Below are 27,940 nucleotides of genomic sequence, written 5' to 3'. Positions count from 1 at the left end.
CTAATACAAATCCAAATTTACAGTCTGGCAGATGCGTTTCCACCAGAGCAGCAACTCTTACCACCAAACGCCAACTGACTGACCTTGTCATGTTGATCCAAAGCACCCTTCTTCTCTGCCACTTGTGTGGGTGTGATGGAGTAGCTGGGTGGCACATCCATACAAGGGTTGTTGGTAAAGAAGTTTCTTGGGCGAAGCAACAGTGTCATTGGCTCAACGGGCATGATGGGAAAGTCCTCAGGCGCAGGAATATGTGTGACTCCGAATGTATGCCATAGAACAATGTCTGTGTTTTCGGTGCTGGCTGTTCCCTCGGCGATCCACTCAGGAAGACCCTGAGAGGGCTCACCAGATGTTTGAGGGACGTGGCGACCTGCAGCCCAAAGTTCATCGTCGCGGTCTAAGAGATGTCAGTATCAGTTCTTCGTGGTAGTGATCAGTGTATGAACTTACAGGGAGTGACGTGCACAGCGTGTCGAGCAAAACCAGCACGCTTCCAAACAAGCGATCCCTCCTTGGGCAACAGTCCTGGAACCTCTCTGCTGACAAGCTTGTAAGAAGCAGGCTTCTTCGAATAAGGATGCAGCTTGCTCTCGTTGACCATCTCCCATGTTCGACTCGTCGCACCGTTGTAATCTGTCTTTGCCTCACCACTCGTGCGGAGCTTGGTCTTCTTCGCATAGAAGGCGTTACCATACTTGTTTTGTGGACTTCCAACGGGTGCCTCACTGGCAACAGTGTCAACCATGTTAACAGTGTTGTTCACACCGTCGATCATGGGATTCACTCGGAGGCAGAAGAGATGCTGATGGTTGTGAGCGTTGACTTGGGGATACACCTCTGTTCCCCAAGGGCCAGCCTCTTCACCCTCGTTGAGAGCGTATGTGTTGAGGATACCTGTGAGCTTAATCTCAGGCTGGATTGTACCGTCTTGGTGGAAGACCCATTGGCAGGCATACTCGTAGTTTGCTGCTGTGAAGATCTGCTGCACAATGAGCTTGCGCGCGCGTGTGACGGTCACAGAGTCATCGCGGAAGTCGGTGTGCTTGAAAAGAATTCCGTTATCTTCCTCGTGGATGCAAATTGCGTTCTTGATAGTACGAATGGAACCGTCACGCTGCGCGAAGTCGGCGTCGAGATAGTGGATTACACCCTTACAGTCGCAACCTAGGGCGAGCGAGTTGGCCATGTATCCAGCACCGTACTCGCCGAGGTCGAAGGCGTGCTTGCGCTGGTGAGGATGCTCTGGTGCGCCGTAAGGAACCACCATCTCGGACAGGGAAAGACGGTAGAAGATGGGTCTCTCGATGCCCTTGTCGGTGAAAGTGATGTGGTTCAACACGATACCCTCCTTGTAGTTGAAACCAATGTGGAACTTGAAGTTCTGCCATGAAAGAACGCGGCCGTTCATGGTGAAGGATACACCCTCTGGTTGAGTGATGTTGATAGGCTTGATATCCTTGCGGTAACCGCCATTCTCATTGATGTATCGGGGGATGTAGTCGATAGGCTTCTGCTTGCTCAATGGGCGACGCACGCTGGGAATGTCGATGTGGATGATGGCCTTCTTGGCGCCATCGTAAATAGGGCAAAAGTCAAGAGGGTACTGGTACTGGAAGCAATCGGGGTCAGGGCGATAGTACATGAGTGCTTGTTGAAGACGGATGTTGCTTCCGAAACGCTCATCGTAGCCAATAGTCCAAGGATCGCAGTAGACTTTGTGCATGTCCTCTTTGGGGATGCCAGATAGTTCACATTGTTCAATGACCTTGGGATCCTTGCGCATGATAGCCTCGACCAGAATGAGTTCTTCAGGTGTGATCTAAGTGTCTCATTAGCGAATTGTCTGGTTTTAACAAATAAAAAGAGGACTTACAATTGGTTGAAGGCCATCCAGCTTCTCCCACTTCTGCACCTTTCTTGTCTTGAGATCGACAAGTCCATCGTAGACGGCTCCGTCGGGAAGAATCACTGTAACATCTGCAATTCTTGCAGGCTTGTTTCCTCCAGAGGGGTGCTCAAGCCACTTGAGCATATCGGCCTTGCGTGGCTCAAAGAGGGTAACTGCATTGAAGAGAAGCTGGCCAGATTGATACTTTCGGATGACCTCCACCGCCACAGCGATTTCATCTCCAGTAAGAGGGTCAAAGGGGTGATGTTGTGTGAGGCCCATGATTGCTGTGTATAAAAGTCTTTACTAGAGAGGAAGTACAAGAGTAGAGAAAGAAGGAGGAGAGGTCATGATATATAGTATTTTCTCAGGTAGCAAAACATGTCTCATCTTGGAAACAAACATTGCCGATACCGACTCTTTTTTCCGTATCGGGTTTGATTTGTGATAGTGTCTATAGATGCGGGGAGATAGATGTCTACTTTGTCATGTATCGCGGGGTGAAGGGAGCCTCAACGGAAAGATAAACCGGAATGGGAATAGTTACAGTTGATAAAGACGAAGTGGCGGTTCTTCCCCGCTTTCGAGTCTGGACCTCGTGATGAAGCGATCTGAGTGGAGGAACGAATTTTAACTAAAAGGGTAATTTTAACCTGGATATCAAGATTAAACATGATAAGATAATTATCAGTTATCCAATATCACCTCAATATGACACATATATAAATCACGGCAGATTGATCATACAGTTGACTATTAAATTATGATTGTTTATTCCCTAATTAGGAAAATTGATTCAGCTATGGAACATGCCAGAAGATTGTCTCCGAGTACGGTAAGCCCTTACTGAAGCCCTGATTTCGGTCATGTATCCATAGTATCATGCTGTGTCTCTGATTGTACTACACATTGTTGTAATAGTTAAACCTCCATCAGTATACAATGTCGGTGCATCCTCGTCCTTCTCGATTTGTGCAAGAGAGCGGTCAACAAAAACAGGCCTATCGCTCGCTTGTGACGAATCTCCGATTGGTTGTCTTATCCGGGGGAGAATGTATTGCACAAGTTGATTTACGGAGGGCCCGCAAGCTACCATAACGCCAACGTAAAGTTCAACATTGCCCAAAATAACAATGGCATGCGCAGAACCATCTACCGAGGAGTGTTAACACATGTTTTGTACTGCGACAGCTGAGATACACATGCCTGATGTGCTCGGATTTGGAAGAACCTTTGACTGTATCACAAGTCGGACAAGACTGACTATAGTGAGGCTGGTATCTAGTTAGTCGTTGTTGACTACTTGCAGCGAGTCGCTTAAAATACGATGCAGTACAGGGCAGACTTACAATACACCCATGCCAAACATACTCATTACTTTAATCTTTTGACGTTGTCTGAGTCCGAGGTTATAGAGTTGTGTCATTGGCAAGAAGAGCATCCATATATCCAGAGCGAAGCTCACCGCGTTGTTGGCCAAACCGACTTTGAAAACGACACTATATGTCTTTAGACTCGAATTATAATCTGTACCGCCACCCCATATTATTCTTACTGCCTGTCCTAGCGTCAGGTTGAGGACGAGGGTGACTATGGTTGAAACGACATTGAATGCTATAGTCATCCAGACAATAATTCTAAACTTTTCATCGGGGAATATGCGAAGATAGAAGAATAAAATTGAGGTTTTGGCGGCGGCAAGACCCAAAATGGAAAGAATCTGCCATATGAATATATACTATACGATTGTGAGTGTACGAACTATTTCAAATTTGATATAATGGTCAACATTAAGTACGAACCTTGAAAAGATGGGTAAGGTTGCCATTTCCATTGCGATATATCGATTCAAGCGACCCAAACCCATTCTTGATCACTAGTTGAAGTTAGAAGCAAAACATTGGGACGGAATTTCCAATAGCGTATTGAGCAGATCTCACCAAGTAACATGAACGCCGTGGTTGGTACCATGACAACCTATCAACGTTAGACACAAGACAATGTAGGAAGATGGAATACATACAAAGGCTATTATCGCCCATGTATCATCAGGTCCCCAGGGTGTTTTGGCGATCAATTTGGATACTACCCGCAAAACCACAAATGTGAAGGAGAATGTTGCAAAGACGATTATTATATCCCGATACATTCCGCGGTTGTCTGCTGTGGGAACATTGCATATTGACGAGACCGAGTTCTGGAATTCTAAATTGAACTGTGTCAAACATAGTGTGGAAAAGAGCCAACTGTCGAAGCAACTTACCAATCCCTTCTCTTAATGTACAGGCTCGACTAACACAATCCGATACACTTTTTTGGATATCTTCATCTTTGCACATGTCTTGCACAGTCTGGTTGGAGCCGTTCCCGCTGTTAAGCGCTCCAAGCGCACACGGTATCTTTTTCGATGCGTTAGAGCAAGCCTGAAGAGAAGGGAGACGGCGCGTTACTAACTGCACATTTCGGTATATCAGCAATGGATATAGCGGCAACCAAAGGCGACAGAAATATCAGGTAGAGCAGAGAGGACACTCTCATGGTGGATGCTCAGGTTTTCGCATCAGATCAGACGGCTTGTGGTAGAATAACGCAGGACAATGAATGGTATTGAAAACCCGGAATTGCATGAAGTAAGAATAATTTCACTAGCAATGCTAGGGCCATAGAAATTCTAGACCCGAACTGTAGTACAATTTCCAGGAACGGTTGACGCCTTAATGATCCTAACCAAGGAATGCTTCCTTATGGCTGGCATTCCTCACAGGAAGTGTCGCATAAGCTAGGCTTAGAGAAAGTGTGCAGGAAATACCTACGCTTGGACTCGGTGACAACTGGACATAATGCTGGAATGGAGGATCTGAGAGGCTTAAGCCATGCTTTTTGCAGCGAATCTTGCCGTTAATAAGCCGTAATTAGACTGGGTTCATGTCACCAGATGAAATATGACTGGAAGACCGTTTATCAGGTCTCCCCCCGCTGGTGGAATGCATTGCAATAGGAAATTTCATGAAACATGTTAGTGAGGTATCGGGTGAATTGCTCCAGTTACAGAATTTGAAGCAGAAGGTTATGAAATGACGACATAGAGACATGAGGGAGTATGTTTGTAACTGACTTCAAACCCTCACTGCAAAGCCACGGGGATGCTGGACTTTTTTCTTAGTTCCTGTCTCAACAACAGAAGAAGCAAGTCCTTGCTTGATTGTTAAGGTGACCTACTACATCATCTTCTGCTCATTTATGCCCGCAAGTTGATTGTACTCCTGCGATAGGATCCCCAGAAGCTACTGAGGTCTGCACGTCAATAACCTTGGCCGATATTGGGTAACGACACTCATCCAAGCGTACTTCTATATTCTACAAATTTGACGATCTCACTCTGCATACAGTTGGCTTTGGAGATCTGATTCTGGTAAGGTCGATGGTTCGACTCGCGCTGTGGTAGCCTTTTGATAACCTGAAACTAAAGCTTACAAAACGCCTTGACGGTGGTGATCACTTACTGACCCTGGAAGATGTCACCGCTCAAGGCAGAGACATGATATCGAAGGGGTTCAACTCATTTAACTTATATTTCACATCCCTGGTGACAGTATGTGTACCTAGGCCTATCTACCAGCACGTACATCAAGCACAAACTCTTGTATCGCCAATGCCGACAAGCAGACGCTGAGAGATCCAACGGTCAGAGAGAGGAATAATATGCCAAGAGAAGCATTGAATATCAGAGAACGTTGCTGTGGATGTGACAAGTGGAAGCTAGCAAAGCTAAATGGAAGTTGGATGGCTCTCTTGGATAACCATATATCGATGACTCATCTGCACGAGGCGAAATATTGCGGGCACGGCAGCTCGTTCCAGATCGATCAACACCATACCGAGGTGACTACCAACAATGAAGTCAGAATCAGACGGATGTTAATACGTTCTAGAAGAGAAGGGCCGATGGGAAACTAACTTTGGGTAGAGCGACAGCAGGATCGCAGCAGTAAAGAAGCACCACAAGGACCATACTGAGGTTTTACAAATAGCAAACTATTAGTAGAACTTCTAGTCTTTTTACGTATGAACTGTCATAATAGCAACCCCAAACTAATCTTCCAGCGATACCCTCGCCTCAGGGTATTAGAAAGATTAACCGCTGGAAGCATAAGAGACGAAAATAATGAGACACCTTATGCTTCTTAGGGTATAGTTCTTAGACTACTTATTTTTATACCCTAAGACTTAGGAGGCCATTTTTTCTGCTACCCAGTAGCCTCGTTCGTGGAGTGTTACAGAGGATATCCTGTGTAGAACGACGTTCGAGCTAAACCGCGTTTCTGTAGTCTGTAACAATAGAAGCGCACCGTCTTTGGCGACCGTTTATGCTACCTTCGTATTATGCAAAAAGCAACAACAAAGCTGCATGGAAATTATTGGGTTTAATCCAGAGACCTTCGTGTTGTAAACTTGGTTATGATAAGTAGACAAATCAGTTGTCAAGTAATGCCCTGACGGCTATATACTTCAATATGATGACTCCTTTCACCAAACAAGTCCCATCCCGGGTGACGCAATTGGTTAGCGTGTCAGACTTTTACAGCTACACAAGTAGCAATAGTAAATCTGAAAGTTGCGGGTTCAAGTCCCGCCTCGGGAGATTGGTTTATATTTTGCAATTAAATGCTCTGGAGATACTTTTTGTTGAAAGGGAACGATTGGTAAAGTTTTTGGAGTGATGCGGGATCTAGAGCATGGGTTGTGGTCGATTGGGGTTGGGTGCGAGTGTGGCACAAGGACGACGCCACAATCAGCGCCACTCATGTATCAACTGGAAGGAGGTTTTTTGCAATTCAAAAGATGAATTTGGTATGTCAATTTGTAGGATATATTCATCTAGAATGTAAGAGGTTCGTCACGGTTGTAAGCATGTCACTTTGGTAGGCGATACTGTCAAGAGCCTCATAGTCACGACCAAGTGATTTGTGGCCTTGTGGCAATGCATTGCATAGTAGATAAAAGGGCAAAAAAGTAGTAGTTCGGAGTCGCGATAGGGATACGGTTTCAAACCAGCTCAATGGTTAAAATAATGGCACGAGTATTGTCAGGATATAAAGTACAGCTTCCAGAGGAGCTGAGGGTCGCAAACAGGACGATAGATGTCTTGGTTGTAGCACTTGAAAATAAATTTCTTGCATAGTTTTGACTCGGCTTGGTATCTTTTTCCAAGTCGAGGCTCTCATATCTAGCCATGTATATGCCAACCTGGTGCATCAGAGAGTCTACTGATGTAATAAGTCCAGGTATCTGCAAAGGTCGAGCGACTTCTCTCGGAACTTTGACGTGGACCACAATGGTATACGTCGCCACGGGGTATCATACTGTCATCCTCACCTTGACGTGGATTCCTTACTCGTATGTGTAATCGCCTCTGTCCAAGTCTCTGCCCCAACTTCTTTTACATAGCCATGCCCACAGCCTCAAGTTCTAAATCCTGATCAGATGAGCCGCCTCTAGTTCAGGCTTGCGCAGAGTCAGACTTGTCATTCGCAGCTTACCAAATTACAACCGAGCTGTAAGGACCTTGGGCCTTGTGCCATGACACTTGTCCTTCGGAAAAAATCTCTCCACATTGGATGAGTTTATCACAAGACTAGGCTGACCGGCTATACACAAATGGAGTCTCACAGTGATACCTAGTTTACCTAGTTTATGCTAAGTTCCTCCACTTATTCGTCGTATGCTCGGCGCAGCAGTAGTCTGACAGTTGTTCGCATTGCCTGGCTGTCAACCACTTGATCAAGAAATAATTATTTTCCGGATTCTATTCTGCCTAGAGAAGGCAATATTTTACGAATACTCTCCATGAATAAAGCCGAGTCTGGAATGCGAGAGGCCTCGTTGCTGCTGCGCCACCTCTCACTAAAATGTGGCGTGTGCTTAATGTGGCGCATTACGTTGAGGCTATCACGAGTCAAACCGAGGCCTTCAAAATTGACCGTATGAGCGGGTGTGACTACGTGGAGTGGCTACTTGTATTCTGCAGGTCTTAAGCGATACCGTGATATTTCTGTGGATTGTTGCGGATGAAATGGAGCGGCGTGAAGCCCGGGACACTGGAGCTACAGGGTAGATTTGGGAGTTGGCAGCAACAATGTACAGTCTTCTGTATTCCTGTGTTCTTAATGTATTTATATCTGTTCAAATTTGATAGTTGTTTTGTTCAGAAAATATACATACTCCTTTTGGTATTAGATTTTGAAAACCGTAAAAAGCCATGTAGACATACTATAAATTCTAACGATATTATCTGGAACCGATTGTACACCACGCTCAAATGTGTGATGTTACAATGGACGGCAATTGGGCATTGTCGCTTGTTGAACGCGCAATGTCACCCTCAACAATTCAATCAACGCTTAGACTTTAATGAAACTCGCAATCTTTGGGCTGTGCACATCTCACTTGACTCATATTAGAGTGGCCAATCTTCGTATTACTACCGAGATCATAGTAACACGGCCCAATGCTTCTTGTCAAAGATCGACGCGTCTCCGAGCCCACAAAACGCGTCAAACGAGCCTCGTTCGGCTGTTAGCACCACGACTTTCCAAAGCCGCAGCTGCCGTCGCAAGTCAAATCTCATGAATCACTTACTCGGATGCACAGACGAGCTCCTCAGTGGAAACCAGAACAGTTGGCCTCTGAGCTGTGGGTGCCAAAATAAATCAAACAGCATGTCTGGCCTCGCAAGCGTAGACTGACCTACTAATTTAGTCCCCTTGCTCCAGACAACCAATTTTTCTGCTACCCTGATGGCTCCCTCACAAATGCCGACACTACACATTCATCGCCTCGACACTGCCTCAAACTAACTCTCACAAAGCAAAACCCAAATGAATCTCCTTCTCAATAGAGAAAAGTCAAATCATTTTGTATCAATACTGACCTCCGACATGCTATACCGCACGGAACTCTGCTTACCCGCCGGCCAAAAAGTACTCATTGACGTCATGGACGAAAAAAAAAAAACGAATGCGCCAAGCAAGGAAAGGAAGCTCCTAAAGATGGAAGTAATGCAGGCAAAATTAAGCTTATCCATAGGAAACAGGGGTTCACCTACGGCATTGAATTACATTACAGGATCCGACAAAATTGTGGTTGCAGGATTGTTTAATTTGAGTTGAGCATGGACCCGTCACTGGTAGATTGCATGTCTTGCTCGGCTTCTGATTTGTTATTTCGCCATGGACGTGAGACGAGGGAGGTTTAGCTGCAAATTGCACTGCCTTGCTGCTTGTCTCGATTGTTGGGTTTTTTGTCTTGGCATCGGAAAGACATGAGATACCGAGGGACAAAGAAGCAACAAAAGGTTTAGTCTGAGAGGGAGACAGACAAGCATTCAAGTTGATCGTTCTGCCGTGATTGCCAAGATTTAACGGGGAAGAACCCGATGCAACGTGGAGTGTAACCATTTCCACCATCTTGTTTTTTGACATTTTTCGCATCGTGACTTTTCCCTTGTACAGCACACCCTTACAACACAGAGTCAAGTCTAGTCGAATGGTCATGGTCATGGTCATGGCCATGGTGGCATAGATCTGGTGATGATGAGCTGGTGATGGTCTTTTCCATCCCTTTCGGTTGTGGACCAATCCTGTTTCCACACCTTTCACGGATAATTCTACTGGTTGAAAAAGGCATCTTGCATGGACGTGAAGTGGGGGAGCGGCACCAGTACAGTAATGGATCGACAAAGGGGCTATGCCTGAGAGACTGCCCGGGTGAAAAGACGGTAGAAGAGTCTGTCACAAGACGCATCTCACAGGTCGATAGAGACGTCTCTATCAACTTTAAAAAATGGAACCAAGATTCTGAATAACTTGATCCTGATCCGTAGGGGATATCGCCTTCCGAGGCAGCCCATTGCGCCCCTATAATTCATGTTGTAGCAAGGGAATTGGACGAGATCTAGCGTGGATGGGCGGTATTAAGCTTAAAAAACGAGGCTTAGACAATGACGGAATGGAGTTGCGTTGTGGAACCTCGGTGGGGTTTCCATGGAGATTGAGATTGGATTGGATGAATCAAGTTGTTTTTGTGATTTGCCAGGTGTGTGACATGGCGGTTAAGTAAAGCCTTGGCAATAAAACAGTAGGTTTCTTGACGAGATGGTGGATGGATGGACACTTGAGGTCATTCAGACTTGGGGAACAATTCTTGACGTAACACTCCAAAATACATGACTGAATCATGATTATTCTATCTTGTTCCGTACAGTAAGATAAGTCAGCCCTTGGCTTTCCTGTAATCCTCTGCCTCTGCCTCTGCCTCTACCTAGAATGCCCCTGTCCGTGTGCTAACCGCCAAGGTCTAGCTCGTTTGAAGACATCAAGCAATTATTTCTTTTCGCCCCCTTTAGCGCCAATCAATTTGCCCGCCTATATCTTGGCGGGCCTCGTGGCTGTGGCTGTGTATTACGGGAAGTGTAAATTCTGTCCCGGTCAAACAAGGTCAATGAGCAAGGGTTTACCTATTCAGCTGTCCCAGATATCTTGGCTTTTCTCCTTCTCCTCTTCTCTCACAATCAGTCTCCAAGTTTCATTTCATTGTGAAATATCAAAGTTATTCATCCATGAATTGACTGTCTGAAAATATCATCATCAATCATGGATTCAGACGCCCCGGCCAAACGCCCGAGGGCCCCTACAATTACAGTTGACACAGCTGCTGTAGACACAAACTCACCCGGTAAAGCTCCAGTGCGATCACCCGCCCGCCCTTTCGACCGTTGGGTCTTCATCAATCAAAACATCATCGCTCAAACGAATCATTACTAACAACTCCCCAGGAATAGAATCCATCAACGCATCTCCATCTCCTCTGGATGACACAAACACACTCGCTGTCCCAGCATCAAAGTCACGCGCCGAGTCATGGGCTTCTACTTCCCCTTCGACCAAAGTCGGCACCGACCATGAACAACTATCCCGCGACGTCGAAGCCCTACGAAAAGGCGATCAGCAGGAAATTCTCAAAGCCGACCCTGGTGAAGAGTCCCATTTTATCGTCGAGAATAACCCATTCGCTTTCTCACCAGGTCAGCTCTCCAAGCTCATAAATCCCAAGAATTTGGCCGCCTTTGTTGCCCTTGGTGGGTTGCCCGGTCTGGAGAAGGGGTTGAGGACAAATTCGAAAGCGGGATTGAGCCCTGACGAGGGGAACCTACATAATGCTGTTTCTTTTGAAGAAGCGACTGCGACGACAAAGGAGGGATTCAAGGCTTCGCCAACAACAGATGTGCTTCCATCCACAGAAGCCCACGATGGTCACGCAGTAGCCAAAGACGCCTTTCCCGATCGCAAGCGAGTCTACGGCGCCAACCGTCTCCCCGAACCCAAAGCAAAGTCATTCTTCCAACTCGCATGGATTGCTCTCCAGGATCACGTTCTTATCCTTCTGTGTATCGCAGCTGTGGTCTCGCTAGCCCTGGGTCTGTACCAGACCTTTGGCGCAACACACCACGAGGGAGCCAAGGTTGAATGGGTTGAGGGTGTCGCCATTATCGTAGCCATCACTATCGTTGTTGTCGTCGGCGCAGCAAACGATTGGCAGAAGGAGCGCCAGTTCCAGAAACTCAACCAGAAGAAGGAAGACCGTATTGTCAAGGTGACACGCGCCGGTAAACCCCAGAACCTTTCTATCCATGACGTTCTCGTCGGCGATGTGATGCTTCTGGAACCCGGAGATGTTATTCCCGTCGATGGTGTTTTTATCTCTGGTCACAACCTCAGCTGTGATGAGTCTTCTGCTACTGGAGAGTCTGACCTGATCAAGAAGGTCGGCGCCGACCAGGCCCTTCACGCTCTTCTCAATGAGCCTGCACCGCAACTCAAGAAGCTTGACCCATTCATCATCTCTGGCGCCAAGGTTCTTGATGGTGTCGGAACGTTTCTTGTCACTGCTGTTGGTGAACAGTCAAGCTATGGAAAGACAATGATGTCTCTTCGCGATGATCCAGGTCTGACGCCTCTCCAGGCAAAGCTCAACCTCCTTGCCGGTAAGTGCGAACCGCGTCTATTAACCCGACACCAATATACTAACTTCTGTAGGATACATTGCCAAACTCGGTAGCGCCGCTGGTCTTCTTCTCTTCTCTGTCCTCCTCATCATCTTCCTAGCTGGTCTCCCCAACAACTCCGACTCGGGCGAAGAAAAGGGTCAAGCCTTTCTACAAATCCTCATTACCTCCATCACCGTCATCGTCGTCGCTGTCCCCGAAGGTCTTCCCCTCGCCGTGACGCTCTCTCTAGCCTTTGCGACTAAGAAGATGACACGCGAGAACAATCTGGTGCGACACCTTCAATCATGTGAGACTATGGGTAACGCCACTGTTATCTGCTCCGACAAGACTGGTACCTTGACCGAGAACGTTATGACTGTTGTCGCTGGCGCTTTGGGTCTTCGTGGTCGTTTCTCTTTTGGCGACTCCTCTTCATCGCCAGCTACCGAAGGCACCGAGAAGAGCGACACTATCCCTCTCAACCAGTTCTCCGATAAGCTGGACCCCGAATACAAGGATCTCCTCAAGACTGCCGTCACCGTCAACACAACTGCTTTCGAGTCCGATGAAGGCTTCGTTGGTACCAAGACTGAAACCGCCCTTCTCGATTGGGCTCGTCGCTACCTCGGTCTGGGACCTTTGGCTATTGAACGCTCGAACCACCCTGTCACCCAAATGTTCCCCTTCAACTCTCAGCGCAAGTGTATGGGTGCCGTCGTCCAAATCCCAGGTCCCAACAAGGACAAGCCCAAGCACCGTCTTTTCATCAAGGGCGCTTCTGAGATTGTCCTCGGCGAATGTACCACCATCGGCGATCCCACAAAAGGTCCTTCTACCGAATCTCTGTCTGATAGCCACAAGGACGGTATCAAATCTGTCATCTCCAGCTACGCGACGAACTCTCTCCGTACCATCGGTCTTGCATACCGCGACTTCGAATCCTGGCCTCCTGTCCTGACTCTCCGCCCCGAAGACGAAGCCAACACTGACATCGACCTCACTGATCTTGTGCACAACCTCACCTGGATGGGTGTCGTCGGTATCCAAGACCCTGTCCGCAAGGGCGTTCCCGAAGCCGTCATCGATTGCGGTATCGCCTCCGTGAACGTCAAGATGGTTACTGGTGACAACATTGAAACAGCTCGAGCAATTGCCCTCAACTGCGGTATTCTCACAGAGTCTAACATGTCCGAACCCAACGCTGTCATGCAAGGATCCGACTTCCGCAAGCTTACCGAGACAGAGCGCTCTACCGTCGTCAAGCAGCTTCGCGTTCTTGCCCGTTCAAGTCCCGAGGATAAGCGTATTCTTGTCAAGGCTCTACGCTCTCTAGGCGAGATTGTTGCTGTCACGGGAGACGGTACCAACGATGCTCCTGCTCTTAAGGCTGCCGATGTCGGTTTCTCGATGGGTATTACAGGAACAGAAGTCGCCAAGGAAGCATCTGACATTATCCTCATGGACGATAACTTCTCATCTATTGTTGTTGCGCTTGGTTGGGGACGTGCTATCAATGACTCCGTCAAGAAGTTCCTTCAGTTCCAGCTTACCGTCAACATCACGGCCGTCGGTGTGACATTTGTCTCTGCTGTCTCAGACGACGAGCAAAAGTCCATTCTCAACGCTGTTCAGCTTCTCTGGGTCAACCTCATTATGGACACTTTCGCTGCTCTTGCTCTCGCTACGGATCCTCCCACTGGAAGTCTTCTCCACCGCGAACCCGAGTCGCGTACGGCCCCTCTTATTACTACCACTATGTGGAAGATGATCATCGGCCAATCGATTTACCAGCTAATTGTGTGCTTTGTCCTTTGGTTCGGGCGCGATCCTATCCTTGGCTACGAAGAGACTGAAGTTCGATCTCTCATCTTCAACATCTTTGTCTTTATGCAGATCTTCAAGCTTGTTAACAGTCGACGTATTGACAACAAGCTCAACATCTTCGAGGGCCTCCACCGCAACCATCTCTTCATGCTCATGATGACAATCATGGCAGCTGGTCAAGTAATCATCATCTTCTTCGGCAGTGACGCCTTTGTTGTTACACGTCTCAACGGCATCCAATGGGGAATCTCTCTCGTCCTGGGTTTCTTGTCTATCCCTATTGGTGTTCTCATCCGTCTGTTCCCCGACGAGTGGTTCGCCGCCATGGTCAACGCTCTCGTCAAGCTCTGGCCCAGTTGGATCCGCTTTTCGCGCAAGAAGGAGGATGGATCTGATGAAGAAGGTCAACTTGCCACCGAGAAGCAGCTCGAAGGTTACGACATGGACACAGCCCTCCTTGGTATTCGCGATGATCTCGAGTTCCTTAAGCGTGTTCGCGGTGGACGCATGACAGCTCTCAGCGACGCCATGGAGCGTTCCCGCGAGAAGATGCGCGAGAAGATGCGTCGCAAGCGTTCCGATTCCCGCCCACGAAGCAAACTCCGAAGCCGTCGCGGTTCATCACGATCGTCCAACAGACCTCCCATCTCACCCATGATGTCTGTCGTAGGAATGCCCGGTATCGTGGCTGCCAGTGTGGCAGGTCTTCAACCAGGACAAATGGGCAACGGCAACGAAAACCCAGATACGCGACAAGCGTAGTGCGTGTTTGTTTACATCATCTTGATTCTTTTCTGCTCCATTTTAGAGATTGAACGAGTGTGCTGCATATTTTGAGATTTATAGTGTACGAGTTCGATCAGAGCGATCATTCCCTGTTTAATTGTTTGTATGCCAAAACAAAGTCATTATAGAGTGTGTCAGGAGTTGGTGGTGGTCTGAAATGCAACGGAACGGAACGTCATAGTTTGAGCGAAATATTTCTACATATTAATAAGTACAAAAACATGTGTGTATACTCAATTCTATCATCCTCTACAGTGACATATGAGCCCCTAGTCTCCAAAGTATCCATCTCAAGTTGTCCAAGTCTCTGAGCAAAGTTGCGGTCAGTCCATGGCTCTAGATGGATCCACCAAATAGTGCTAAACGGCTATAGCACTAAGTTATCAACATAACCGGGCAGGATGCCAAACCCAATTAACGTTAGCAAGCAACCAAGTCGGAAATCCACCCGACTCACGTCAGCATTGCTCTGAAATCTGTCAACAGCCATCACTCACCATGAAACAACAAAAAGATATGTCTGAGAGAATCATAGAAGCCGCAGGAGAATGGCTTGTAAATCTCTGTACTGTCAAAGGCTCAATCGACGACAGAGACCAGCTCCTGACACCCCTCGAACAACTCAAATTGGATGAATTCTTTAGTCTTCATGGCCAATCTCCAAAATTCAAGCGATACCATGTTGAAGCTATTCGACGGTGTATGTCTAGAGACATTAGACCAGAGTATCAACTTGCTCGTGCACTACTGGAGCGAGATGATACGTGCCGTCTCTTTGTGGATGAGAATGATGTCTTGCAAGTAGCCATCAAAAGAGCCAAGATAGAACCGGGATTACTTGGTAAATCACCGCTTGAGTCGAATCCTGAGCTTATGAAAATGGTGAAACTGCTCATGGCTCATGGAGCACAAGTAAACTGTTTGGATGGCGATGGATATTCGCCTCTTTACTATACTTGCGTTTTGGGATACGCCGACCTTTTTCGCTTTTTGATCTCTTCCGGAGCGGATATCTCGACTACGCACAAGAGAAATGTTCCAGAACAAGTTAAAAAGTTGAGAGAGACGTTGGACGACAAATCATTGCACAACAAAGAAGAGACAGTGAATCTATTGCAGGCCACACTGGACGCTCTGATATCGCCTCAGAACATCGTCGACATGACCTGGGTAGGATGGCCTCCTGGAGTGGACTTCGACAGGCCCCTGTGGGAAATGGATGTTGACCTTACATGGGACGGTATCATACTATATCTTCTGCAGCAAGGTCTCTTCTTCGACAAAGACGATTTGGGACTTGTCATGCTTCTTCATATCACCTGTTATCAAGGATCACAGGACCTTGTCGAAAAGCTCTTGGACTACGGCATCAAGGTTGATATCCCTGGACCAAGAATAGTAGACGGGGGACAAGGTGAAGGGTCAACCTGCGGAACGGCTATGCACGCTGCAGCTGCTGGCCGAAAACTGGGCATTATCAAGACTCTCATCGCTCGTGGTGAAAGTGCGGGCTTACGCCGGCTTTGCATTTTCAACCGCCGTTCAGTCAATGCAGAGGTGGCGCCTGTCGAGGTTGCGATAGCCACCGGTCAATACGAAGACGATGGGAACCTTCAAGACTTTCTCGAGGCTTTCATATATGAAACCAAGAGTCTCGAAGAGTCCGATCTCAAAGCAGTATTGAATTGGTGTGTTACGTCCAACGCGCTCGGTTTTGCTCAACAACTCTTGCAGCGTGGTGTTAGACTGGGTAAGGTACCTATTGCAGTCAACGGAGTTGAAATGGCACAGCTTCTCATCGCACACGGTATCAAGTTGGATGCTGAAGCTTTGCAGAAGGAAGCGTTGAGGAAAAACCTCCTAGACTTACTTTGTTGGTGCGTGGATGAGTATGGTCCCCTGCTACCTCAAGACCAGCAGTCATGGGGAAAGATGGTATTTCGGCTACTCGGGGGACATTTAGCACATATCAAGATGATCGAGTACCTTATCTCTGAATATCCTGGCCTGCATATCGATACAGTTTTCGTCTCACCATCGAGAGAATCGAGAAAACCAGAAGTCAACGAAATAGACGCGAGTTGGCTGTACCTGGCTATTGTAAGATGCAACACCAAAGCGATTCGGCTACTCTTGGAGGCGGGGGCTGACCCAAACTGTCCTGGATTGCCCATGGATGCCGCGGCGGCTATGAAACGAGTAGATCAGAATGGTGTCAGAAACATCTCGGAACGCCTGGAAGTTATCAAGATGATACAAGAAAGGCTTTCAGAGGATGGCAAGTGGAATACGCCGTCACTCACTGAGACAAGATCTCACACAGTTGAGGTTGTAGCTACAGAGAGGAAAGCCTGGGATAAGAAAGTAAGACGTTTGGTGCAGACCAGACAGGAGGTTCCTGAAGCGACACCACGGGGAATAGGTGCTTCTCCGCCTTCATCAACTGTAGGCATCGTCTCTACTACGGATCTCTATAAACCGTTGGCCAGCAGCAGTTCCTTCCGGCTTCTTGAGCTCCTCCCCTCGAATAAGAGATCAGATCCTTTGGTTGGCCGCCTAGTTGACAGTGATATCACTTTCCAACCCGAATATGAGGCTTTGTCTTATGTATGGGGCGACATTAGTCCCGCCAAGCACATCAGCCTTGACGATAACGACATAGCCATAACCCCGAATCTGCATTCTGCATTGACTCACCTTCGCTCTACGGATAGTGTCAGGACTATTTGGGTCGATGCACTTTGTATCAACCAATCATTCCACGACGAACGGAACCAACAAGTTAGAATTATGGGCGATATCTACAAATCAGCAAAGCAAGTTATTGTATGGCTTGGTGATGCCGCTGATGATTCCCATCTCGTCTTTGAACACCTCAAGGACGATGAAACCGAGGATGCTATCCCAAACTGCCCAGAACAGTCAGAAGCAAAGCGTAAAGCGTGGAAGGCACTCGTCAAGAGGCCTTGGTTCTTTCGCACGTGGGTGATACAAGAGATAGCTCTTGCTCGCAGAGCGGTAATCATGTGTGGAGAAGATACCACGCTCTGGCGTGATATCGACGCGAGCTGGAAACCCGACTTTTCAGGCGGCGCAAATGGTCTCTCGACGGTGCGCACCTATCCTGGAAACCAACCAGACCATCCAATCTCGGGCTTCAATCCGGATAAGCATGTCTGGAGACTAAGGCTTCTGGGGGCTGAGAGTAATCCCATGAGTATTCTGCGTTATAGCCGTGTGTGCGGAACTACAGAGGTGAGGGATAATATTTATGGAATTCTGGGCTTATTCAAACCGGGGTTTGTGGAAGTTGATTATGAGTTGCCCGTGGAAAGCATCTTTCAGCAGTTTGCGGAGGCCGTCATTCAATTGACTGGGGACCTGGATATCTTGAAGCATGCTGGAGTGTCGCAAAAGTATGAGAACCTCCCATCGTGGGTGCCTGACTTTACCGAAACATCAACAAGAAGCCTTCCTGGATATGATTGGTATGCTCCTTGGAGAGCAGATGCCTCAAGTCAGTATGAGATACGTTTCGCCGATGGGAAGAGTATTAGTATTTCCAGGGAGGATTTGGCCCGCAAGTATCTTCCAGGACTATCTTTCTTAGCGGATAGATCGTTGGTGATAAAAGGTAAGATGGTTGACACCATCCGGTCAGTGGGTGTTGAGCTTCCAAGCGGGACATCTCATGCTCCTGGAACAGATGCCTTTGGTCTTGTGATGAAAGACTGGGAAACACTCGCCACGACACTGATTCCTGAATGGAAGTCATCGGGTTCTTCAGTGTCTTCTGCGTTTGCTGCTACCATCTCTGCAACCCGTGGATATCATATCTTCAGTGTTGATATTGGTTTCACTCAGTGGTACCGTCACTGCGGAACAGGAATACTTGAGGAAGCCGATCCCTCCATGTTTCTCCGGGATCATGAATTTTATCTTTGGTGGTGTGATGTCGGCAAGCCTGATGACCCTGATGATGAAGAGTATGAGGGACTTGGGTATCATATTCGCGAATTTTCTGATGAGATGGTGGCTGCTAGCTATGGCCGCTGTCTCTTCACCACAGAGAATGGATCTATGGGCCTTGCGAGCTCTCGAGTGAAGGCTGGTGATCGGATTGTTTACTTTCCTGGCGCATCTGAACCTTTTGCCTTGCGGAAGAGGGAGGATGGGAAGGGGTGGACTTTGGTGGGTGATTGTTATTTGTATGGGTTGGATATCGATGAGCTTTTTTGTGACCAGGAACATCTTGGTGAGGATTTTAGCATTTGCTAGATTTATTATAGAGGATTGTATTATCATGAAGTGGGTCAGACCTATTTGTTGCTTAATGGATGTCGTTTTCTGCTATTCCATGCATGTCAGATTCTTAAATAGTCTCCGACTGTTTATTCTTCGATCAGGTTGGCTATGATGGCATTCTATCATCCGATACTAAGTTCCCTGTCTTCCCTAGTGAGTAGTAGAAAAAATGGCCTCCCAAGTCTTAGGGTATAAAAATAAGTAGTCTAAGAACCATAGTCTAAGGAGCATAAAGTGACCTACTAATCTCGTCTCTTATGCTTCCAGCGGTCAATTTCTCTGATACCCTGAGGTTTCCCTTCAACGTCGCCCATCAGGGTCTATGAACAAGAGATCCATTGTTTCACTAGAACTTCCCCTCACAATAGCGTCGTACTGTAGCCCATCACGTCCTTCACTGCTACTCGACTCTAGTCTAGCACAGCGGGGGTGGCGCATAAATTCTCTCTCGGCTCAATTTTCCCGTTTCACATTGGTTGATGTCATGCCGTTCGTCATATATCCTCTCACTTCGTGCCACTGCTTAGAAACCATCACCAGCCTTTATTGTTTCTCAACTACATCTGACTGATCATGGGTTCTAAAATTACACCAGAGGCTATCAAGCCTCTTATGCTGATTGACGGTCAAGTATGACCACTATTTAGACGCCAGAGGCAACGACGAATAAGCTAACGCGTTATTAACTTAGTTAGTTGAAGCCTCGGACGGAAACTCATTTCCCCTCTTTAACCCAGCAACTGGTGAAAAAGTCACGGATGGTACAAAAGCCTTCACAATTTTAAGCCCTTTATCTGCTAATAACTCCCATTAGTCCCAGAAGCTACAAAAGATGACACCAACAGGGCCGTCGCAGCTGCACAGCGCGCATTCCCAGCATGGTCCGCTATGGACCCTGCCAAGCGCGGCAGCTACCTGAAGAAACTCGCCGCTCTCATCAAAGAACACAACAACGAACTAGCTCTCCTTGAAGCCAAGTCCATGGGCCGTCCCTTGGCTGAGTTCTTTGAGGGTTACGTCGCTGCCTCTAGCTTCGAGCACTACGCCGAAGCTTGGCCTCATATACAGGGCCAGGCAAGCCTTAACACACCTGGCTATGTCACCATGACTCTGCGTCAGCCTTTCGGTGTTGTCGCAGCTATCATTCCCTGGAATGCCTCTCTTCTGTTTTTCGCCAGCAAATCAGCTCCTGCTCTGATCACTGGAAACACAGTAGTCGTCAAGTCCAGTGAGAAGGCACCTCTTGGCGCTGCTAAATTCGCTGAGCTCATTCATAAAGCCGGTTTCCCTCCCGGAGTCTTCAATGTTGTGTCTGGTCATGGTAACCCCTCTGGAGCCACACTTGCGTCGCACATGGATGTGCGGGCTATTAGCTTCACTGGCTCTGGCCCTACTGGCCGTGCAATCCAAGAAGCAGCTGCCAAGTCCAATTTGAAGAAGGTCATCCTCGAGCTTGGTGGTAAATCGCCTGTCATTATCTTCGAAGATGCAGACCTTGAGCAGGCTGCTAAGGATACCATGCACAGTATCCAGTGGAACAGTGGTCAGGTCTGCATGGCCAATTCTCGCGTGTATGTGCAGGATTCTATCGCCGACAACTTCGTCCAAGCTTGTAAGAAAGCATTGTCTGCCGCAAAGCCGGGCAACCCCACAGAGAAGGGCATCAATCAAGGTCCTCAAGCCGACAAGGTTCAGTATGAAAAGGTCATGTCTTATATCAACGAGGGTAAGCGGTCCGGAACACTGGAACTCGGCGGAAACGGCAACCTTGAAAAGACGGGTGGTTTCTTTGTCGAACCCACTATCTTTGTAAACACGCCTGAGGACGCAAAGGTCATGAAGGAGGAAATCTTTGGACCTGTTGTCAACATCAACACCATCAAGACGGAAGAGGAGGCCATTGAAAAGGCAAACGATACGGAGTATGGTCTGTATGCCGCAGTGTATACCAAGAATGTCGACAGGGCTATGAGAGTCACCCAGAAGCTCAATTCTGGTTATGTAGGCATCAACTGTACTAGCCCTACCACGGCGAGGGACTTGCCATTTGGAGGGTACAAGTCATCGGGCCAGGGACGAGAGGGCTGGCTCTACAGTTTGGACAACTTCTTGGAGGTTAAGAGTGTGATGATGAAGGTTGACAGTGGTCCCAAATTATAAAACAGGCCAAATTGTTGAAGCCACACAGAATAAAACTCCTTATCCCTCAAGCATAACCATTCCTCCATTAGCAATTTGAACAAAGTTTGGAACTTCCAAGTCTTCTGCCTCATTATGCTTTCTCTCTTCCTCAAGCGCCCATTCCATAGACCGCGGAAGGTCAACCGTCCTCGTTACCCATAAGAAGAAACCTGAGTAGGTAAAATCATTATCATGGTTTGAAATCCAGCTCTTGCTACCCCCAATCTTTCGATATAAATCAAGACCTCCCTTCACCCCCAACTTATTCACGCCATTTATTCCATGACTCTCTTTCAGTCCATGCAGCATTGTCAAGATTTCTGTCTTTGGCTCGGCTTGTAAAAAGGCATCTAGAGGGCCTTGGTCGAGGTGTGTGCCGTGGGGTGAGAGGAGCATAGTTTCGTGCACCTCTTCATGGGTCCAGACCAGGGCGGTACAGAAGTTCAGAATGGCGTGACCTGGTAGACGCATGATAGTCAACCAGTCAGGTAGGTGATCTGGATGAAGCTCCGGTGAGCGCCATGTCTTGGCTGAACTGTCCAAATCGTGACTCAAAGATATGGTCTTAAAATGATTCCATGGTCTGACGATGGCGGCTGCTTCAGATGTCGCGACGACAGGAATACTTGGGTCGAAGTTTCGGAGGGTTGGTTCATGAACATGGTCCAAATAATGGAAAGCAAGAGTGATCACGTCAATATTTCCCTGGTAGCCGTCGGCTTTCGTGGCAGTTTGTGCATGGTCAGTCGGTAGATGACATGACGCAGCTCGTTCGATTTCCAAAATAATGTCCTCAATACCTTGGACATCAGTCACCGCTGCCTTGTCACTGAGCGCAATGTTGAAGAACCAGCTGTAGAACATGGATGCGTCGCCTTGTAGCCATGGTTCATACACGACGTGGAAATATGCTTTCCCCGTTGAAGCCCGCTCGGCTTTAGGACGGGGAAACGACATCAGCCAGCTTGCGTCTCCATTGAGGAGTGTCAAAATGGGCCGGAGCGATTTATCGCCCAACGTTTCGAGCGTTTTGTATACTTGTTGTCTCGACTTAGACATGGCGGTAATAGCAGAAATGTCACTTGTTAAGAAAAAAGAAGATGGGTGTCGGACAGCTGGCAACGGGGAGGTAATATATAACTGAATGGACAGTAGTAAATCCGTCCATTAGACACTAACAAGAAATGCATTGATGATGAGAGACATGGATCGACATTCACAAGTTGTCAATTGGCCAGAGACCAGTTGTTTGGCTATCTCCTAAGGCTACATAACGCCTGTGGGGCCCCTACAGCCCCGCTGCTACCACAAATTAGTGTTATATAAAAAATAACCTCTATAGGATAGCCCCTGCTTAAACCCCTATTTTTCCTATATCCCTTATTTAGCCTATAATTATATTTAGATATTAATAAAATTATACCTTGCTGCAAGGCTATAACTAAGGCTGCTAAGGCTACTTCTTTTACTATTAAACTAAAGCTTATAAATCTACCTAGAGGCTTTAATTTTTAGCCCTATAAGCTAGTATATTATAATACTATTATTATACTATTTCTATTAAGTCCTATTAAGCTTTTCTAGTAATTTTATTTAATTTTCCTTATTAAAAAATAGGCTAAATAAACTAATACTTATATTATATAAATCCTTTAAGATATAGCAGGTTTATAAGCTTTAAATATTAACTTAAACTTTTAAAAGCCTATTTTAATAGCTAATATCTATATATAGCTTACTATATTTATTTATATAGGAAATAACCTATTAGATAGCCTTAATAAATTCTAGGAGATTAGCTGCCCTAGGGAAATTAATATAATGCATTTTATTATTAAATTTATTATATAATAGCAATTTTACCTTATCCTGTAATATCTTTATATTTTTCTACCTTTTAAAGAGCCTAAGAATACTATTAAATATATAATCTTATATATTAATAAGTAGTTTTTATATATTTAAGAGACTATAATAGCCCTCTAGATTCTAAGATCTTATATATCCTTTAATAAGTATATAGTTTACTATAAGGGAAAATCTTTAATAAAGGTAATTATAAAGAATAAATTAATACCTTAAGGCTTAAAGATATAAGTAACTGCTAAATAAGGCTATTTCCTATAATAATAGCTTTATATACTTAAGGTAATATAAATACCTTAATAAAAGTATATCTCTGTAATATATTAATGCAGTAATCTTTATAAGCTTATAAAAATATAGTAAGTTATACTTAATACTATATTATCTTTTCCTTTTAATATATATTATATATTCTTTAATAATCTCTTTATAATACCTGCCTTTATTTAAGCCTTTTATAAGTAAAGCATTATAGCTATAGGTATAGTATATATAAATTATAGGCTTTATAAATGCTTTATTAAGGTAAAGGCTATTGAAAAAGCTAGTAAGCTATATTAAAAGTATAATTAACTATAAGCTATACTTATAATAAATAACCTTATAGGATTAATAGACTTTTTCCCTTTAATTTCCCCTATTAATCTATATTTTCTTCCTTATAGGTTAATTAAATTGCCTTTAAAGATAACTCCTTTATACTCTAGATAAATAGCTATTTTACTAGAAGTAAATAAGAAGAATATTACTATATAAGACTAAATTCCTCTGCTTACCTTACTTATATTACCTATAACTTCTTTAGTAATAATATTAACTATATAATCCTTATGCCTTATATTTAAGTTACTTATAACTTTAATATAAATAATATTAACTGCAGTAATTAGCTTTATACCTATAAGGGTTATAATTACTAGATTTAATGTAGTAAATAGTAGGCTTTTATATAGACTTTCCTCCTTAATATAATCCTTATTAATATATATATTTTATAGTAAAAAGGGCAATATAACTAGAGGCTCTTTTAATTATAAAAGCTTTAAAAGGCTAAGCTTATTAATAGCCTTATTATAAGCTATACCTATAATAGCTACCTTTATAAGAGATTTTAATATAGTAATAAATTTATATTAATTTTATAGTATAATTATATCTAGCACTATAATAATAGCTAGTATAAAGGCTACCTTAAGGTTAGGCATAGTAATCCTACTACTTAAAGCTTATATATAGGTACCCTAGGCCTAGAAGGGCTAAAGATTACTAAGACCTTCTATAAGTATAATAAATATAAGGTATTTCTATATATCTCGCTAAGCTGCTGGTACTTCTTTTATATACCTATTTAGGTATAAAATATATATAGCTTTTAGTGGCAAATTAACTGATTTATTCATTTTCATAGCTTATGCATGTCTAACGTAACCTATAGGCGTTATGTAGCCTTAGGAGATTATGCCAAGCATCTGATTGACCAGAGAAGCATTCCTTGTGCTGATCTGGTCAGCACTAAATCCTTCAATTCCCATGGCCAGGGTGACGGGCTAAGCAACGTGGACACTATCTACCTAATTGAGTCCGAGGCCCAAGGAAGAACATTTTCAACGCAATATAATTGCAGCTTGCTTAACCGTCTTATATACTACCTTTCTATCAACTATATCATTGCTTTATCTCCGGTCAGTCGGATCGTCGCCGGTGTTGATTGCCGATGTTTACCGGCGCTAAAGTCTTACAAACCAGATCATCTTATCCCAAGTTGGAAGTTGATGCTACGACAACAGCTTGGATATGGCACAGTTCATCGTTTTAGTTGACAACAACGGGGACTTATAAGAAAAGGTCGTCTGATTTTCCCCCGCATTTCGCTGGTATCGCCGGTGTTCGCCAAACGATGGCGACCGAAGCTGTCCAACCAGAACCAACGGACTAGGTGCAGAAATTAAATAGGGACTGGTTCTTTGTGAACTACTTCAAACTACCCTACAAAATCTGTATCTGACTGAATAATTCTGTCCGCTATGCATGGTCATTTATCCTTCTGCTATCCTGATATAGATTCCAATCATGTTCCCACTCTGCGATAGCTTCGCGGGGTAAACATGGGTACAGTGGAGTGAGAGAAGCTAAAAGACAATGACATCGTATGGTAGTGAGGAGAAACTATTCAAGGCCTGTCTTTTGCACCCCGCAATTCGTGTGATATTGACAGCGCTATCATCCTCTTCGTTTGAAGCGTTGATTGGAGTGGTACTTGCTACCTAACTTTAGGATCTCTTCGCTTCTCGTCTATCTCAGACGGAGTCGCCATCATGAAGCTTACCGGTACATTCTTAACGGTCTTCTCTCTCTGGTGCACGGCTGTAATGGCAACACTTCCTACATCCTATGATGTCGTCTGGGGAAAACCAGGGGTCAATGGCTCAGCCGATTCCATGCCTCTCGGTGGTGGTGATATTGGTTTGAACACATGGTATGAGAATGGTAAGCTTGCTTCAGTCCCTCAATACGCTTCAACAGGCATCCCGGGTACAAAAGACTACAATGATAGGCACAATTCTCATGTACGTCGCCAAAAGTGGCACCTTTGACGAGAATAACTCGCTTCTGAAACTCGGCCGCGTCAGACTATCCTTCGACCCCAACCCTTTTGATAGCGACTTTGAGCAAAGGCTTGTCTTGAACGACGGCTATGTCAAGTACACCGGCAAGGACAACGCCACCGCTAAACTCTGGGTCGATGTATTCAACCCTGTCGTGCACATAGAAGTCGACAGCCCCGAAAAGATTTCAGTCAATGTCGCTTATGAGAACTGGCGTTACGAAGACCGACCCGTCGTCAATGAAGAGCGCAACCAGGGTTCTTGGGGCATATACACCTCCAAGATTGCCAATGGAACTACGTACGCTGATAAAATCAACTTCCATGAGAACGGCGTCCTGATGAGCCACCGTAACGAGAAGCTTGATCTATGGAACTTTCAACTGAAGCAGCAGGGACTTGAGGAATACAGCGATGAGATGTACAATCCGATGCGCAGCAACGAGTTTGGTATCTTTGTCCACTCTGAGCAGCTCAAGCCTGGCGTTGTTATTGATGGCCACTACGTCAATACTACTTACAAGGCCTGGAATCTTGAAAGCAAGGTTCCTGGTAAATCATTCAAGGTCTCACTGTCCATGTACCAAGCCCAGACCAAGGATCATAATGAGTGGTACAAGGGTCTCAAGAAGGTCATCAAGTCAGCAGTCAAGAACACTCAAGAAGCCACTATCACCTGGTGGCAAGAATATTGGGCTCAATCTTACATCATTATAAACGAAGACAGGGGCGAAAAGGATGCAGGATTTCAGGTAGGAAAGAACTATCAGATTTGGCGCTTCCTCATGGGCTGCAACGCCAAAGGCGCATGGCCGACCAAGTTCAATGGTGGTCTCTGGACTTTTGATCCTGTATTCGTCAACCCTTACCGACCTTACACACCCGACTATCGACGATGGGGTGGAGGCACATTCACTGCGCAGAACCAGCGTCTCTTATACTGGCCCCTCTTGAGGTCTGGTGACTTTGATACTATGACGCAGCAGTTTGACTTTTACAAACGCATCACGCCGAACGCGGTTCTAAGAGGAAAAGTAAATCAGAATATCGACGCAGCGTATTTCCTGGAGCAGATCGACAACACAGGTTTGTCCAATGTGTTTGAGTATAATGCCCAGTGGTATGATGATGATGCTAACACACCTCGTCCTGACTTTTTTCCTGATGGAGAGTTGTGGAATGTTTGGTTGAATCATATGCAAGATACTGCCAAGTAAGTACTTCAGAAAAGACTAAGGTGAAGGATTCTTTTGATGAGGCTAACACTTCTTGTAGCGAGTTCGCCGACATGATCTTACAAGCCAACATTTACTCAGGTTTCGATGTCAAGCCTTATCTCGGATTCATCGAGTACCAGCTCGCTTGGTTCGACAAGTACTACACTCGCGAAATGCTCAAACGCAACCCTTGGCCATTAACCGGCATTACTGGCAACGAGTCCCTTGTTATCTATCCTGGTTCAGCTGCTGAGACCTACAAAGAGGCATACAATCCTGTTTCAACCCTGGCTGGTTTACGCCAAGTCATCAAAGATCTCATCATTGTGGACGAGTTCGCTCTCCAGAACAAGACATACTATCAAAGGTACCTGGACAAGATCCCAGGCAACAAATTCCGCCAACAACAGGGACATACGTGTATTGCTCCTGCGGAAGCCTACACACGTGTCCAGAACAGTGAAGTGCCCCAGTTGTACACCGTCTTCCCCTGGCCTGAATACGGCCTTGGTCTTCCCAACCTCACACATGCCATCAACACGTATCTATACGACACGGAAACAGTCATCTATCACGGTAACAATGGCTGGAAGCAAGACGTTATCTGGCTTGCACGTATGGGTTTCACTGCCAACGCGACAGCCATGACGGAAGAGCGATACGAGCCGAGTAAGGTGTGCAAATTTCCTGTCTTCAAGGGTCCCAATTTTGACTGGACACCTGATCTGAATCACTATGGGGCTGCAGCTATTGGACTACAGGAACAACTTATCCAGACTTTTGCAGGGGATGATATCAGACTGCTTGCTGCATGGCCTGAGGGTTGGGATGTCCGGTTTAAGGTTCGGGCGCCACATAACACTACAGTTGAGGGTACTGTAAAGAAGGGAGAAATGGAAAAGCTTGTTGTTTTGCCAGAGTCTCGCAAGAAGGATGTCGTCATTGGACAAGACTAGACTAGACTTCGGAAGCTTCTGGATTGCGTCTCTGGAACAGGTTCGGAGCAGTACCACTATCAAGTAAATTTACATCATTCATAGAAACTCGGATGGCGGGCGAAGAAGTGGTACAAGTGGACATTCTCCTCCACGTATGTCGAATCTACAACAATCCACCTTTTGATATCGTTCGACTGTTGCATCCCTACTCAACCTGGAAAGGTAGAGTCGACCGAGGTAGGATCTGATCAGGTGACAGGGTAAGGAGTCTTATCTAAACGC

The 27,940-nt window shown here is 45.9% G+C and overlaps 7 protein-coding genes across 7 annotated transcripts; 4 read left to right on the top strand and 3 right to left on the bottom strand.

The window, feature by feature from the left end:
* Positions 1 to 17: 17 nt before the first annotated feature.
* FSST1_005270 (copper amine oxidase) lies at positions 18 to 2,173 on the bottom strand (the record flags this gene model as incomplete). Its single annotated transcript, XM_083231527.1, has 3 exons — positions 18 to 400; positions 454 to 1,822; positions 1,877 to 2,173. 3 exons carry the CDS (start codon positions 2,171 to 2,173, stop codon positions 18 to 20), a joined length of 2,049 nt encoding a protein of 682 aa, XP_083088700.1.
* Positions 2,174 to 2,771: 598 nt separating this feature from the next.
* On the bottom strand, positions 2,772 to 4,429 carry FSST1_005269 (CFEM domain-containing protein; the record flags this gene model as incomplete). Its single annotated transcript, XM_083231526.1, has 7 exons — positions 2,772 to 3,043; positions 3,098 to 3,165; positions 3,241 to 3,629; positions 3,694 to 3,767; positions 3,832 to 3,868; positions 3,915 to 4,096; positions 4,155 to 4,230. The coding sequence occupies 7 exons, from the start codon at positions 4,228 to 4,230 to the stop codon at positions 2,772 to 2,774; spliced, it is 1,098 nt and encodes a 365-aa protein (XP_083088699.1).
* Positions 4,430 to 10,542: 6,113 nt separating this feature from the next.
* On the top strand, positions 10,543 to 14,522 carry FSST1_005268 (cation-translocating P-type ATPase; the record flags this gene model as incomplete). The annotated part of the gene is made up of 3 exons (XM_083231525.1): positions 10,543 to 10,624; positions 10,725 to 11,933; positions 11,986 to 14,522. 3 exons carry the CDS (start codon positions 10,543 to 10,545, stop codon positions 14,520 to 14,522), a joined length of 3,828 nt encoding a protein of 1,275 aa, XP_083088698.1.
* Positions 14,523 to 15,044: 522 nt separating this feature from the next.
* Positions 15,045 to 18,824, top strand: FSST1_005267 (heterokaryon incompatibility protein-domain-containing protein; the record flags this gene model as incomplete). The annotated part of the gene is made up of 1 exon (XM_083231524.1): positions 15,045 to 18,824. The coding sequence occupies one exon, from the start codon at positions 15,045 to 15,047 to the stop codon at positions 18,822 to 18,824; it is 3,780 nt and encodes a 1,259-aa protein (XP_083088697.1).
* Positions 18,825 to 19,424: 600 nt separating this feature from the next.
* Positions 19,425 to 21,011, top strand: FSST1_005266 (aldehyde dehydrogenase domain-containing protein; the record flags this gene model as incomplete). The annotated part of the gene is made up of 3 exons (XM_083231523.1): positions 19,425 to 19,481; positions 19,543 to 19,612; positions 19,666 to 21,011. The coding sequence occupies 3 exons, from the start codon at positions 19,425 to 19,427 to the stop codon at positions 21,009 to 21,011; spliced, it is 1,473 nt and encodes a 490-aa protein (XP_083088696.1).
* A 39-nt stretch (positions 21,012 to 21,050) lies between these two features.
* Positions 21,051 to 22,091, bottom strand: FSST1_005265 (uncharacterized protein; the record flags this gene model as incomplete). Its single annotated transcript, XM_083231522.1, has 1 exon — positions 21,051 to 22,091. One exon carries the CDS (start codon positions 22,089 to 22,091, stop codon positions 21,051 to 21,053), a length of 1,041 nt encoding a protein of 346 aa, XP_083088695.1.
* A 3,122-nt stretch (positions 22,092 to 25,213) lies between these two features.
* FSST1_005264 (uncharacterized protein) lies at positions 25,214 to 27,676 on the top strand (the record flags this gene model as incomplete). The annotated part of the gene is made up of 3 exons (XM_083223781.1): positions 25,214 to 25,385; positions 25,453 to 26,716; positions 26,779 to 27,676. The coding sequence occupies 3 exons, from the start codon at positions 25,214 to 25,216 to the stop codon at positions 27,674 to 27,676; spliced, it is 2,334 nt and encodes a 777-aa protein (XP_083088694.1).
* Positions 27,677 to 27,940: the final 264 nt, after the last annotated feature.

Source organism: Fusarium sambucinum, chromosome I (assembly GCF_050947815.1).
Source record: "Fusarium sambucinum isolate potato_lamoka chromosome I, whole genome shotgun sequence".
Classification (NCBI taxonomy): domain Eukaryota; kingdom Fungi; phylum Ascomycota; class Sordariomycetes; order Hypocreales; family Nectriaceae; genus Fusarium; species Fusarium sambucinum.
Note: the sequence above shows the minus strand (reverse complement) of the source record. Positions and strands in the feature narration are given on the sequence as shown.